Genomic DNA, 13529 nt, shown 5'->3' with positions numbered 1-13529 from the left:
AAAAAAAAAAGAACTACAGTTGTGCCTTTCCTGTAAATAGCTTTTAAAAACATAAACTCGATGGTGATGTCACTCTGTCCTGAGTTCTCAAGGTCCCTCTGCAGTCAGAATGAGCCCTGTATTCTGCTCTCAAGCCCCCTGCATTTGCCTGACCTCCTTCTTTCTGCTCCTCAAAGCACCCCACCCAACGGCTGTTGTACCTGTTGTCCTGGGTTGTTCGTATGAACTGGTTTTCTCCCATGTGAGCTATCAGCCATTTATCAAAGTAACATCAATTGTCTTCGTTAGGGATTCCATTGCTGTGATAACACACCATGACCAAACACAACCTGGAGAGGAAAGGGTTTATTTGGCTTATACTTCTACATCATATTCCATCATTAGAGGAAGTTGACCAGGAATTTCGGGCAGGAATCTGGAGGCAGGAACTGATGTAAAAGCCATGGAAAGATGCTCCTTACTGGTTTGCTCATCCTGCTTTCTTATAGTACCCAGAACCACAAGCCTAGGGATGTGGCAGTTAGATAGGTATTCTTCACATCTTTCAGAGACCTTCAGAATATGGCATGTAAAGTGTTTTAAGAGCTTAAGACTTTTCATGACAATGAAACACACCTGCTCCTGGCAGCACCAAGAGGGTGATGAGCATCTAAGAGGCTTCTTAGCCGTTTGGGCAAGATACTGCTCTTGCCTGGACTGCTTGATGTTCTGCTGTATGAGCTGGACATGCAGGACCCACAGAGAAATGACTGCTAAAGTCCCCTAAAGAAGGTGAGACGGTCCTTCAGGGTTCCTGCTTCATTAAAGAGACTGCCAGACATTCTGCAGGACACAGAAAAAGGTGACTGACAAACTGTCAATATAGGCGGAGCTGTCTTTGAAATTTCCTGCTTCATAGAAAAGTCTGCCAGATACTATGGGCTGGTAGGCTGAAGATGGATATCCAAACATTACAGAAGAACTCTGGGTGGCTGTCCAGGCAGTGAGATGTCTCTGATAATTCTAGAGTTTTGGAAATTGCTTACAATGCACTTCCTGTTTACTTAGGTAATATTATATCCTTCTGTAGTCTTTGATGGAATTGAAGAATAGATAGTTATAATTATACTTTTCCTCACTTATGATAAAAGATAAAGTAGATATAAATATTGTAACTATAATTTTTACTTGATACCTGTTTTGTTATATGTAATTTTACTATGTTAAAGTGAAACCTTCCTTTTTATTTAGACAGAAAAGGGGAAGTGATGTGGGATTTCCCTCTGTATGCTGTGAACACCATTGGCTAATAAAGAAGCTGTTTTGGGCCTGTGATAGGGTAGAGCAGAGCTGGGGTGGGGGTGGGAACTAAGCTGAATGCTGGAAGAAAGAAGGCAGAGTCAGGAGTCATGGAGTCGCTAGAGGAGAAAGACGCAAGTCGCCAGCTGGAACCTTCCTGGTAGGCCACGAGCCTCATGGTAAAATATAAAATAATAGAAATGGGTTAATTTAATACGTAATAGTTTGCTAGGAATATGCTAGAGTCATTGGCCAAGCAGTGTTTTAAATAATATAGTTTCTGTGTGATTATTTTGGGAGTCGGGGCAGCCGGGAAACAAACAAGCAGCCTCCCAACAACAGTGACTAATTTATCATCTGCTCCTTGCTCTCCCAGGATACCCTGGAATCTGTTGCACTATTATATCCCTCAGAACCCATAAAGACACCTAACACATAGTAGACACACAATAAATATTCTGGACTAATACCTGGGTGAATGGCCGATGCATTCAGAGATGCACGTATCCAAGTTGTTAAAAACTGCAGACACGGGTTCAGGCGACTGCGCCACTCCCTTCTAGGCCTGTGCGTCTCTGATTCTACAGCCACCACGCCCTTTGGCTATACGATCAGCAAAGCGAGGGCATATTCCTCAGTCACTTTCCATGGAATGACAGTAGGTGCACTCCTGTGCCTGCTGCAGCATCATCTCAGCATTAAAATGTTGAAGCTAATCAGACATTTAATTTCAAAGTGGAAGGTCATTATCTTGTCACAAAATTTTATTCCAATTACTTTTTTTTTCTATTATACGAAATGAATTAAAAGTAGCACAAAACATTGGGAGATCAAACAGTCAATCAGAAGCTCATTAAATATCATTGAAATTGGTGCAATAAAAAGCATTTCCCATGGCTGGGTTATTATTTAAAAGCTATATTCTGGATGACTCAAGGAATTGAGATGCTGCCAATCAAAATTTTACCCTGTCCATAGATAACCCCTTGGCTTTCACCATCTCTTATTTTTGAGTTAAGAGTAAACATCTAAAAAGATTTAAAGCATAACTATAGTTGTCATCCTATCTGTCTCTGTACAGCCCCCAAGAGCAGACAGCAGCAAAGTCATTGTCTGATGACTTAGACAACAGAGTAGAGCAAGACGTTTACTGAGTGCTCCTTATGAAGGACTTTGCAAGTGCTTGGCTCTGTTATGTTTGTATCAAAGAGCTGTAAAGCAGCAGCTGGGCATTCAAGGGAAAAAGGAAGCAGCTCATTCTTAGCCAAAGACAAGTGGTCATGGCCCAGGACGTAGACTCGGGCTTCTCTGAACAACATGTTCCATGGTAGACGAGGCCGTCTGCACAGCCACAGAACCAGGAAGGTGATAAACAGTTACGTCTTCAAAAGCACTAGACAACTGTGGAGAAGCTACCGCAAGGCCGGAAGTGCTTTCTACAGGTTGAGATGTTAGAATGTTCTTCAGAGTGGGCGGGAGCCAAAGGTCCATGAAGGTCAGTGACGTACTGTGAGAGCTTAACCTGGTCACCGGGATGTTAGGCCAGATACAGAGGTTGAAAGTAAATGGCTGTTAAGGAGCCGAGGAGGCTCAGAGTACTTTCGGCCCTGACTGCCCATCAGTCCACAACCACAGTTCTAATCAGCCAAGGTCAAGCAGCCTGAGGATCTTTAACTCAGTAGATGCTTCTTCCTCTTCAGGGAGCTCTGCTGCACGCGTGCACACACAGTGCTGAGTTCAGCGGGAGGAGTGGTCCAAGGTCTGAAGGAGTGTATAGCTCCACACTTGGGAGTCAGTGTCCGTTCTAAGGGATAATTAACAAGAACGTTACTTTTTTTTTTTTTATTTCCCTCTTTTTCTCCTGATTACTGAGGACTGGACCGGGAGGGCCTGTCACCTCTGTGTGCTAAGCATCTGGATTACAGGTGCTCTCTCTCGGCTGCTAACACCATTTCCTGTTACACAGGGAGCGGCCTGCGCTAGGATAGGAAAGGTGACCACTCCAAATTCCTGGCAGTTTTCTTCTTCAAGACCTTTCACAAGAAGCAAAGCTAAGCCACTGTCTTAATTCATTCCTGTGAGGCTATACTAGGATTCCAAAGATGTGGTAGTTTATAGACACTGTAAGTTTGTTAGGCTTATAGCTCTGGAGGCTGGGGAGCTCAAGGGTGCAGGTCTAATGGTTAGAACCTCCCTCCTATGTTATAACACGGCAGACAGCATGGTGTGGGTAAGGGAGAGCCACAGATGTCCTGGAAGCTTCAAGCCATCCACATTTATGCCATCCACGAGGGGCAGCCCTGAGGACCTTTCATTATGTTCTACTTCTAAACAGCGTCACACTGGGGATTGTTTCCATGACGTGCTATTGGGAGACACACTCACGCCATTAGTATCCTGCCCCTGTCCTCCACAAGGCACGTCATCTTCATATACAAATTACAACTGTCCACCTCAAAAGCCCCCCAGAGTCTAAACTCATTCCAGTGCCAAGCCCAAAGCCCAAGAGTGGCATCTAAATCAGCTACCATATTCCATCCTTGGCTACTTCTCCAGCTTGGAATCAGTGAACTCAAACACGTTATCGACTTCCAAAACACAAGTATGGGCCAAGAATGGTGGCCAATATCTGTAAACCCAGCCCTCAGTAATCCTAGTACTTGGGAGGCTGAGGCAGGGGAATCACTTCAAAGTTTAGCCAAGACGCTGCTACACAGTGACTTTAGAGCCACTCTAGGCTACAGTGAGACCCTATCTCAAAATCACAAATATGATGGGATGGGGCTTGGTAAATCCAAACCCAAAGGGGTGAACATTTAAATCTGAAGGCTCCAGAATAGCCACCTACCACCTCCTAGATGTCCTTCAGGGTTCGGGCCCCCAAAGTATCAAGTGGCCACTCCTCAGCCTCTGCTGGGATCAGCTTATTCAGCTTTCCAAGGACACCAACTCTACAGTTTGGGGGGACTTTAAAAGCACCTTATTTCCAGACCTACAATAGGCACTCCCTAGTTAGGGCTCTCTGTGGTAACCCTGCCCCTCTGACCAGTCTCTGCCTGAAGTTCCAAACTGCCCAACATACCTTTGACAGTTGGTCCCATAGCTTGCATTCTGAGTCAGCACACACTGCTACTTGCAAAGCTTACTGCTTCCGCCCTTCTGAGCTAACCTAGTCCAGCTTGAGACACAGCCGGAGTAGCCCGGGAATGCTGCGCCAGAATGCAGAAGCCTTCCAAGGTGGCTCTGGGCAGCACGTGCCTTTCTTTAAACCTTGCCTTCAAAGTCCTGGCTTGTCTCAAAGATCCCAGACAGTTAAGGCCACTGTCTCATTATCCTGATGAATAGATCCCGAGCACCGGAACCTGAATAATCTCCTAAGCAAAGGGCCACTGGCTATCCCCACAGTACTCTCTCCTGGGCATGCTTTTTCACTCTTACCATGCCAGGCTGCAAATCTCCCCATCTTTCCGCTCTGCATCCCCTTTAATTATAAATTCCACCTTTAAATCATTTCTCTAGTCTCTCGGCCAAAAGAAGCTGTGCAGCCCTCTGAAGGCTTTGCAAAGGCGTAGCTATTTATCCTGCCAGACGTCGTACTTCATTGTTCTTTATGGAGAAGTTTTGCCTTCCACACACTCCTAAGGCAGAGTTCTGGAGAGCCGAGACGTCCTTTCCTCCAGCTTCTAAAGCTCTGATCCTCATTCCAACCGGAGACTCATTAGAATGCCCTTAACCATCAACCTGCCCCTCCTTCCTTCTCTCCTACCTCTTTTCTTTTTTAAATGGGGTGTATGGATATGTATTACAGATCAGGCCTCTTGATTGTCCCTCCCAAATGAATGCCAGATTAGGGGGATAGCTCTGGGATTACAGGTGTGAGCCACCAAACCCCATTTTTCTAGCATAAATCAAAACCGCTTAACCACTCTTTCTCTACAGTTCCGAGTTCTCACCAGACTCACCATTAATATCATTCATAGCAACCTAGGCCTTTCACGTTCATTCTCCCAAATTCTTGAGTACTTTGTAATGGAATTGCTGTTGCAATGACCGTCTTCTGCTTACCCATACAAGGTATGACAGAATACCATGCACTCAGGAATTTGTAAAGAATGGAAATTGAGAGGGTTTTTTTTTGTTGTTCCTGTTTTGTTTTGCTTTTGCCATTCCAGAGGCCAAGATGTCCAGGGTTGATGGGCATCCATTGCTTAGAGCCTTTTTGCTGTAACATGCAACACAGTGCGACAGAGGCATCACCCACAGGAGCACCCATGAATCCAAACTCACATTCCTGTGCTCTTGTATAACAGGCATCAACCCAAGCTTGAGGACACAGCCCTCGTGTGGCAAATGCCTGACCGTAGGCCCCCCCCCCCCACTGCTACAGTGGGGACTAAGTTTCCAACGTGGACGTTTAGAGATGATCCCAACCAAAGCAACCTCTCATTTGAGTGTTTGCATTTGTAGGAATGGCCACTTTGGGGGAAAAACTGATGGACGGTCCCTTCAGTCAGGAAAGCAGGGAGTATGGCTGCCCGTCTCTCAAGGTGTTTGAGCAGAAAGGATGACATAAATCTAAAACACATACTTAGGGGCTGGGGAGATGGCTGAGTGGTCAAGAGCGCTTGCTGTTCTTGCAGAGGACTCAGGTTCGAGTCCCAGCACCCACGTGATGACTCACAACCATCGGTGGTACCAGTTCCAGGTCCCCGGGCCACAGGCGTCCAGGCGGGGCACATGCACACCTGCAGGCAACACACGCAGACAAGTAAAATTAATAACTCTAAAGTAAATAAATAAATCTGCGTAGAACAGATAGCTTCACCCTCCCCAGATACAAGAAGTCATTTCTTTACCAGAGGGCCGAAGGTCTTCTCCCCACCAAGCCTCACCCTAATTTCTTTCCAAAAGCTAGGAGTTCCTGGCAAATTATCGGGGAGTAAAGTGGGAGGGAAAGGTTTCAATGCAAAATTCAGAACCGCTCTCTCGCCGGGAACGTGCGGGGAGGCTTGCTATCATTTATTTCCTCGTGTATCATTCAGTTTCATCTGTCTCCCGTCCCAGAAGTCACTCCCCCATTCCTCACTTGTGCGCCTGAGAAACGTCTCCCTGGCATCTCCCTCGGTCTCCTTCACCAGCCTTTCATTATTTCTCAACTGTCCCCCTCATGTTCCTCTCCCTTTCTTCCTGGTGATCCACGTGTCCTCATTTAGCAGTTTTCAGAAGCCAGGGAGAAGAAAACGTTGCAAATAATGTTAAATATGATTAATATCTTGAATTCCTTGAAATATGACATGCATGAGTTACAATGAAACCTCTTTTATTTCCCCATGAAATGCTTTTGCATAATGAGAAAGAAAATGTCCTCTATGCCCTAATCAGCCCTGACAGTTCCTGGACTCCCAAATACTTTTATTTATGGCATTATTTATTTCATCTCTAATAAATGGAGGAGGGGCACAGCACTATCTGAGGAGCTTACAGAGGAGAGGAGGACAGTCTGGGGAGGGGGGGGTCGACACAGGCTCTGAAACAGTAAGGAAGAACTCTTCAGAAGGAAGGGAGACCTGGGAAATGGGAGGTCAAAGACTTGGACCCCAGAAGAAAATGGGTCACTTTGCCAAGACTAAAACGATAGCTCTGAATAAGAAAGTCACTCCGGATGGGAGAGATGAGGGTCATCCATCAAGGACCCGGATAATGATGAACGAGGCTGGAACCCAAGCTTGGGAGGAGGGGATGCTGGGGCTGGAGTAGGCCTATTGAAGGATGCTTCCTTCGAGATAGTAAGGAATGACCGGCAGGCGGCAGACCTCTTCCTTGTGTTTCAAGGACCTTATGGGGTCCTCCTGCAAACTACGGGGGGGGGGTCTTCCTTCATTCAAACAAGTATTGAGACCCCGTGCTCCCCAGAACCCCTAGCTTGGTTGTGCCAGCTGGAATGAACAATGTAGGAAGTGAGATCCCAGGCCACCTTGGTCTTGCAAAGTATACGCGTAAATAATAATGTTCAAAGCAATCATCAGCCCCGAGGGAAGCGTGAGGTCATTTTGTTCCCTTTAATTGCACCGTCTACCAGCTATTTTAAATTCTGAAGACCTGTCTGCATCCGTGCAACTCACTCACAAGCTCCTCTGCGTGAATTTGGATAATGTCCTTTAATCTTGCGGAGCCTCAGTTTTCAAATCTGTAGAATGGAGAGAAGTAATGGCGTCCCTCGGCTCTCTCCCAGCCCCCTATGGAGAACAAGTGAAACGGTGTGCAAGCCCAGGGCCCTGAGCGCTTTCAGGTTCAGCCGCCAAACCTGGGACAGCAAGACCCTAAGGTAGGACAAGCCTCCCAGCAGCCCGTGCCAAGTCCTGCAAGACGTTCTTTTCCGAAGGGGGGGGGGGGGAGTGTGGTATCCTTCTAGAAGAACTTACCGTCCCACCCTTGCACTCCGGCGACCCCGCCCTAACTTCTAGGTACCACCCCCTTCGTGCACTCCGAGAGTTGGGAGGTCACGCAGGAGGGCGCCGGGAACTCATTTGCAAAGCTCGGACCCGGCCGGCAAGCACGGCCGCCTCTCGTCCACAGCAGAGAGACCCGGGAGCCCACCTCTTCCACCTGTCCCCAGCAGGACGCCCTCCAGGTTCCGTCCCCCACCCCATCCCCGTCGTCCCCCCCAACCCCCCGTCCCGCCACCGGGTCCCCAAGGGCCGCGGCCTCCCCTCCCTCCCCTCCCCCCACGACCCTGTCCGAGGCGCCGATCGCGCGGGCCGCCCCGGCGCCAGGCCCCGCCCCGCCCCCATCATCATTAGCAGATATTACCCTAAACACTTGCTCCTTACCTCCTTTCTCCCTCCAGGCATTGGCGAGGCGGGCTGTCAATCAGCGCTGGGCGGCAGCCCCCCGCGCGGGGGCTCGGAGATGCCAGGCTCGGCGACAGGCGGCGGCAGCGGCGGCGGCCACCACGGCGCAGACACACGCCTTCCCGCCGGCGCGCGCCGGGGTAGAGCGGGCGGCCGGGCGGCCGAGCCACCCCTGGAGCCGCGCGCGGGGCGGGCAGGGCCTCCGGCTCGGCATGGAGCCCGAGATGCAGGCGGCGGAGGAGGGGCCCAGCGCGCCCCGCATCTACAAGCAGCGCGGCCCCTACAGCGTCCTCAAGACGTTCCCCAGCCGGCGGCCGGCGCTGGCCAAGCGCTACGACAGACCCACGCTGCTGGAGCTGCCGCCCGCGCGGCCGTCCCCGCTGCCGCCGCCGCCGCCGCCGCCGCCCTTCGCGCCGCTCGCCGCCGTGTCCATCAGCAGCAGCGAGCCGCCGCCGCCGCCGTTCCCGACGCAGCCGTCCTACCCGGCCGGGGCAGGCCGGGCCCCCGCCGCCGCCGCCGCCTCGTCGTCGTCGCCGTCCTGCACGCCCGCCGCGCCCCCCAGCCACCCGAGGACTCCGGCGCCGCCGCCGCCGCCCACGGCCCCCGTCGCCTCGTCGTCGTCGTCCTTCGCCGCCGTCGTCAGGTACGGCCCGGGCCCGGCCAGCGGCGCGGGCAGCAGCAGCGCGGGTAGCGACGGCGTCAGCTTGGAGCTCAGTGCAGGTACCGACTCCCCGGCTGCAACTTTGCGGTGGCGTGGGGACTGGGCGATCGGAGCGGGGCGGAGGGTGGGGGGGGGGATCCCGGGAGGCCGTGCACGCGGGGCCCGGCGGGCCTCGGGAGCGTGCTGCGCTCGGGCAGTAGTAACTTCTGGAAGATTCCCGGCGCCGCCGCGGCCCGGGCTTCCGACGGCGCGCGCGCCTAACAGGTGGCTCCGGGGCGCGGGCTCCGGGCGGGCGAGAAGCTGGGCCGGCTACGGGAGGACGGAGTGGGGGGGGGGGTGCAGGGATTGCAGGCCCTGGGCGGGGTACCGAGGAGGGGACAGTCCCCGGGACAGCGGCCTGAGGTCACTCCAGGAGACGCCCATTTTATTCCCCGCCACTTCACTTTTTCCTCACGCCACGCTTCTCTTTCCCGCCCGCCGCCAGCTCGCCCTCCTAGGAGCTTCTGTGCCTCGGGAGGGCCTGTCCTTCGCCCCTTGAAGGTCCCCGCCACCCTCCGGCGGTCCGGGGCCACTTGGGCTCCTCCGGGGGTCTCTGCGTTTCTTTTTCTCAGTGCGCTCCAGTTTTGATGGCGCGCACCCCTCACTTTATCCGTGGCGCAGACACGTAGGTCTTCCACTCCGAGTCAGCCGTGGACCTGGTGCTCAACTTGGTTGGGAGGGGGTGTAGTTTTTTTTCTTCTGGAGGGGCGGGGGAATCGCTCCTCCAGACGTGGGTTCGAGGGCATCCAAGGCGCAGAGTTACAATCCCCACCCGCCTGGTCCGTGGTTTGTCTGTCGCTGAGTCGCGTGGGGATCGCCCACGCTAAAGATCGAGATTGCTATCTCACCGGGGAGCGGGAGAGCTCTGAGCAAGGCCTGCACCCTCTCTGCCCCCAGAGGAAGGACACGCAGCCACGTTTATGGTTCATCAGAGAGAAAGTCCCTCCCTGCTCAGGCCTCTCAGGGCACTTAGGAGCCTCCCAGCTTCCGAATGTCAGCGAATCTAAGACTCTGTGTGTGTGTGTGTGTGTGTTTTCCTAGTGACAGTAGACGGGCATTGTCTCAGAAGGAGTTATAGATGCTCATGCTAAGAGCCCTGCCGTTTGTCAATATTTTGACATGTGAAGGATTGGTTTGGAGAAAGAAAATCTAATTACAGGTTATAGTGAAGACTTGTACCTGCCATGTCCCCCAATGCCTTGGAGATGTTAGAGATTCTGTGTGTGTTGGGGTTCTTACATGGCTTCCTTACTGTTTGTGAGGTGATTTTTTTCTTTTTACCCCGCTGCCCTTGCCCTTATATCAAACCACTGTGTTTTTATATTCATTGTTAGGCCCTCCCCAGCTTTCGTGTCCTGTTTGGTTTTTGTTTCCCAATCAGGGGCTTGCCTTACCTCAGACGGCTCTCTCTCATGCCTCAGTCTCTGTACTGCTTGAGTGTGCCCTTTACCCCAGCTCACCGTTTTCTCTATGTTGTTTTTCAGCAGTTTGGGTCCTTTCCCCACTGCCCATAGTTGACCTCTTGTATAATGTTGGTTCCAACCTCAGCTTTGGGGCTGAAGCCCTTATCTGCCTGGTCCAGCCCTTGGACAAGCACTTTCTTCAGACTGCTGTGCTCCAGTCTCTGCTTCCTCTAGAACCTCATCCATCTGCTCCTTCCTTACCATTTTCGTCGCTTACTGCTCTTCCCCACCATGATGTCTGTACGCTCTCCTTCAGCCTCCGTCTCTTATCCTCCTTTCCATGGCTGCTTTTGTTCTGGAAGTTTCTCCGTCATCTTCATTTGGAGTTTTTTTGGTTTTGGTTTTTTTCCCCCTCCCCTCAGTATTTTTTTCTAGTATCCTATTTTAAGTTTGTCTCTATCACAAGGTAGAGGCCATTGCCACTGAATCTAAAGATAGGAAGGGGCTTTTTTCTTCTTTCAAATTTTTCCCATATTACCAGTTTCCTCAAGGCTGTTCTGGTCAGGGTTTTGGGGGGGGTGGATTAATTGTTGTTTTTTGTTTGTTAGTGCGGACTCCAGGGTAAGGTCACTAGGATGGTAAGGTCACTGGGTGCCTACCTAGAGGTGTGGGAAAGCTGAGAACTGGATGGTAGGTTTCTTCTGTGTCCCAGAGAACGTTCTGGATGCAGAGGGGGAGCCATAGAATTAAGGTAATAGTCATCACAAGTGGACAGACCATCTCTCAACGGGCACAGTGACGTGTGTGGCCATCAGAGGGACAGCCACATGGAGAGCCGATTGGTTCTTTGAGGGGCTAATGGTGCCACTTGGAGCCAATGAGCTTGTGTGCTCACCAGGGCCTTCTAAACACACGAGGCGGGGCGGGTGGGGCTTTGCCTGTTGCTCTCACAGCCGTGTGGCTGTGGCGAATGTTCAGGGCCACCTTGTCAGCCGAAAGTTGTCAAACCACGGTGTGCTGAGTGAGCTCGGGGTGGAAGAGGTAAAGGCGGTGAAAAGATGGAAGGCTGAAGTGAATCTTATTTGCCACTAGATGCTACACGCCATTGAGAAAAGAAATACGTGATTAAAAATAGATTTCTCGAAATTCTTATAAAATCTCGTGAAGAGTATAATTTTCCTTAAAAGGGGTAATACACCATGGTTTTAAAAGCATATTTTTCCTCTGTGGGAGGCTTAGAGTTAAAAACCCACGTAGATCTTGATATGCAGCCTAAATTTGGCATCAGGAAATGGGAAATTGCATCTTTAAGCAGAGTACAATCAAAAATGAATTACAATAAATCCTATATAATTGCATAGGTCATTCTCTTTAATGAGATTTTATTAACCTGACTGTCAAGCTTTTGAGTCAGGCAGATATTTTATCTTCTTCAACTGATAAAAGTGTCAGCCATAAACCACCATATAAATATTCATAAATCTACACATCTGTGGCAGCCTATCAGCATCATTCTTTTGGACATTAAAAGCATTCTAATTACTTTCTGTCTAGCAGAGCTGAAATGCCGCCTGTTATAGTATGTGCTTGGCAGGCATGATTGCTTTTGTTTGCCATCACAAATAGCAGCATCCTATTTTATATACCGATGGTCCAGAAAATATTCAGGGATTGACTGAGCAGGATGAATATTAGGAAGCGCCACCTGCTTTTGATAGCACCGAGTATATTAACTCATCTGTTAATTTTTGACACATCATTGATTTATTTATTTAGAAAAATTGCATCCTGTTTTGCTGTGTTGACGTTTGCCATTATGGAAAAAAAATTGGCTGGCATTTTTTTTTTAAGGCATCCTTCATTGATTTAAGACGAGGGTGCTGTTTTCCAAGACGCTTTAATTTTCTAACTTCTGTCTCCTGTACCGTACCATGTAGGCCTCTTAAAAAAGAAGTTAATCTTTTAAGGGGAGCCTCTATTTTGAGCTCGTTGGAAGTCCTTTGGTGGATGTAATGGGTGGGTAACATAATAGGTCACTAAAAATTTCCTGCTACATCTTTAATATTAACATAGTTTACCCTTGACTGAGCTGAAATCAAAAGGTTGCCACTAATCTTCAGTGCTGTGATCTCCCTCCCAGAGACGGAATTCTCTTGAGGGGTGGGCTGGGATGGGCACGTGCTGAACACAGCTTGCCCTACACAGAAGGCCATTGGAGTAGAGAAGAGGCAGTGTTTTGAGTGCCTGCTTCCCATCCCGTCTCAGTCACTTACCAAATTGAGGATGGGTTAAAACCACATAGGTGCAGAAGAATTTCAGGAAATGAAAATCTTAATTAAAAAAAATAGTAATAGCCCTGAGTGTAGACTTGAGAAGCAGGGTGGGCACAATATATAGAGCACGCTTTCGTCTCTCAGTAGCGCACAATAAAGCATGCTAAGTTAGTGGTCATTCAGGGGGCTGTGAAAGTGTGGTTTATTAACTTGTGGGGAAGTTAGGGATAGGTAGTTCTACAGTCCCTTTGTAGACTGTAGATTTCTGTATTTCTCTGCTATCCCCTGCGTGCGGGGCACTCTATGACAAGAGGCTTAAAAAAAAAAGTTAAGAAAAATCCATGTTTCTGTTTTGCTCAGTTAAGACAGCCGTATTCATAGGAAACAGAACATTTCTTAGCAGAAGGGGGCTTGCACAGTTCCTGCGTTTCTGACTGTAGTCTGTCCAGAAAGCTAAAGTATTGCTGATTGTGGTGCCTATAAAATGGAAGAGTTGCGCTCTCCCCCCCCCCACCCAGTGCAGCGGGGATATTTTTATCACACTCTTTTGTATTTTGGTGTTAAATATACTGCCCAGATATTTCAAGGTTTTTGAAAAGAGGGAAAATTCAACCTTACACGTTTACAGTTGCCGTTCTTCTATAGATCAGCTCTGAGAGCAAATTCAGCGAGACGCCTTTTCAAGTCAGGCAAGAGCTGTTGGGTGATCATTGCAATTCTCTGATGTTCTGAGTGCACTTTAATAGATTATCTTTATAATGCAGTATATTACATAATGATTTTTTTCTTAGCATGTTATGAGTTTATCCTTCAATTAAGAAAACAAATCACGCTTGTCCCTAAGTCAGATTTTTTTCCTCTTGAAATCCATGCTGTAATGTGATTCATCAATATGATTAAAGCTGCCTGGTGTTTGGTAGGACACTGAACAAATGTCTTTGAGCAGCTCTTTCTGCACTGTTCCATTTAAGCCTTTCCTTCTGCGGCCATCCCTTTTGTCAAGGTTATGTTAGGGGTGCGTGGG

General features: G+C 49.4%; 1 protein-coding gene and 1 long non-coding RNA gene across 6 annotated transcripts in view; one reads left to right on the top strand and one right to left on the bottom strand.

Moving 5' to 3' along the window:
- Positions 1 to 972: 972 nt before the first annotated feature.
- Positions 973 to 7895, bottom strand: LOC126506550 (uncharacterized). Its single transcript, XR_007593243.1, has 3 exons — positions 6365 to 7895; positions 5867 to 6023; positions 973 to 3082 (listed from the first exon to the last, which is right to left on the bottom strand). It is a non-coding gene; the product is annotated as an uncharacterized lncRNA (long non-coding RNA).
- A 311-nt stretch (positions 7896 to 8206) lies between these two features.
- Bend4 (BEN domain containing 4) overlaps positions 8207 to 13529 on the top strand; it is a 28545-nt gene continuing 23222 nt past the window's right edge. For all 5 annotated transcript variants that reach the window (XM_050150233.1, XM_050150232.1, XM_050150234.1 and 2 more), the window contains exon 1: positions 8207 to 8849. In XM_050150233.1, the coding sequence (XP_050006190.1) occupies positions 8342 to 8849 (508 nt within the window). In that variant the 5' untranslated portion in view covers positions 8207 to 8341. The remainder of the gene's footprint in view (positions 8850 to 13529) is intronic.

Source organism: Alexandromys fortis, unplaced genomic scaffold (genome assembly GCF_014885135.2).
Source record: "Alexandromys fortis isolate MF-2015 unplaced genomic scaffold, M_Fortis_MF-2015_v1.1 scaffold_0, whole genome shotgun sequence".
NCBI lineage: Eukaryota > Metazoa > Chordata > Mammalia > Rodentia > Cricetidae > Alexandromys > Alexandromys fortis.
Note: the sequence above shows the minus strand (reverse complement) of the source record. Positions and strands in the feature narration are given on the sequence as shown.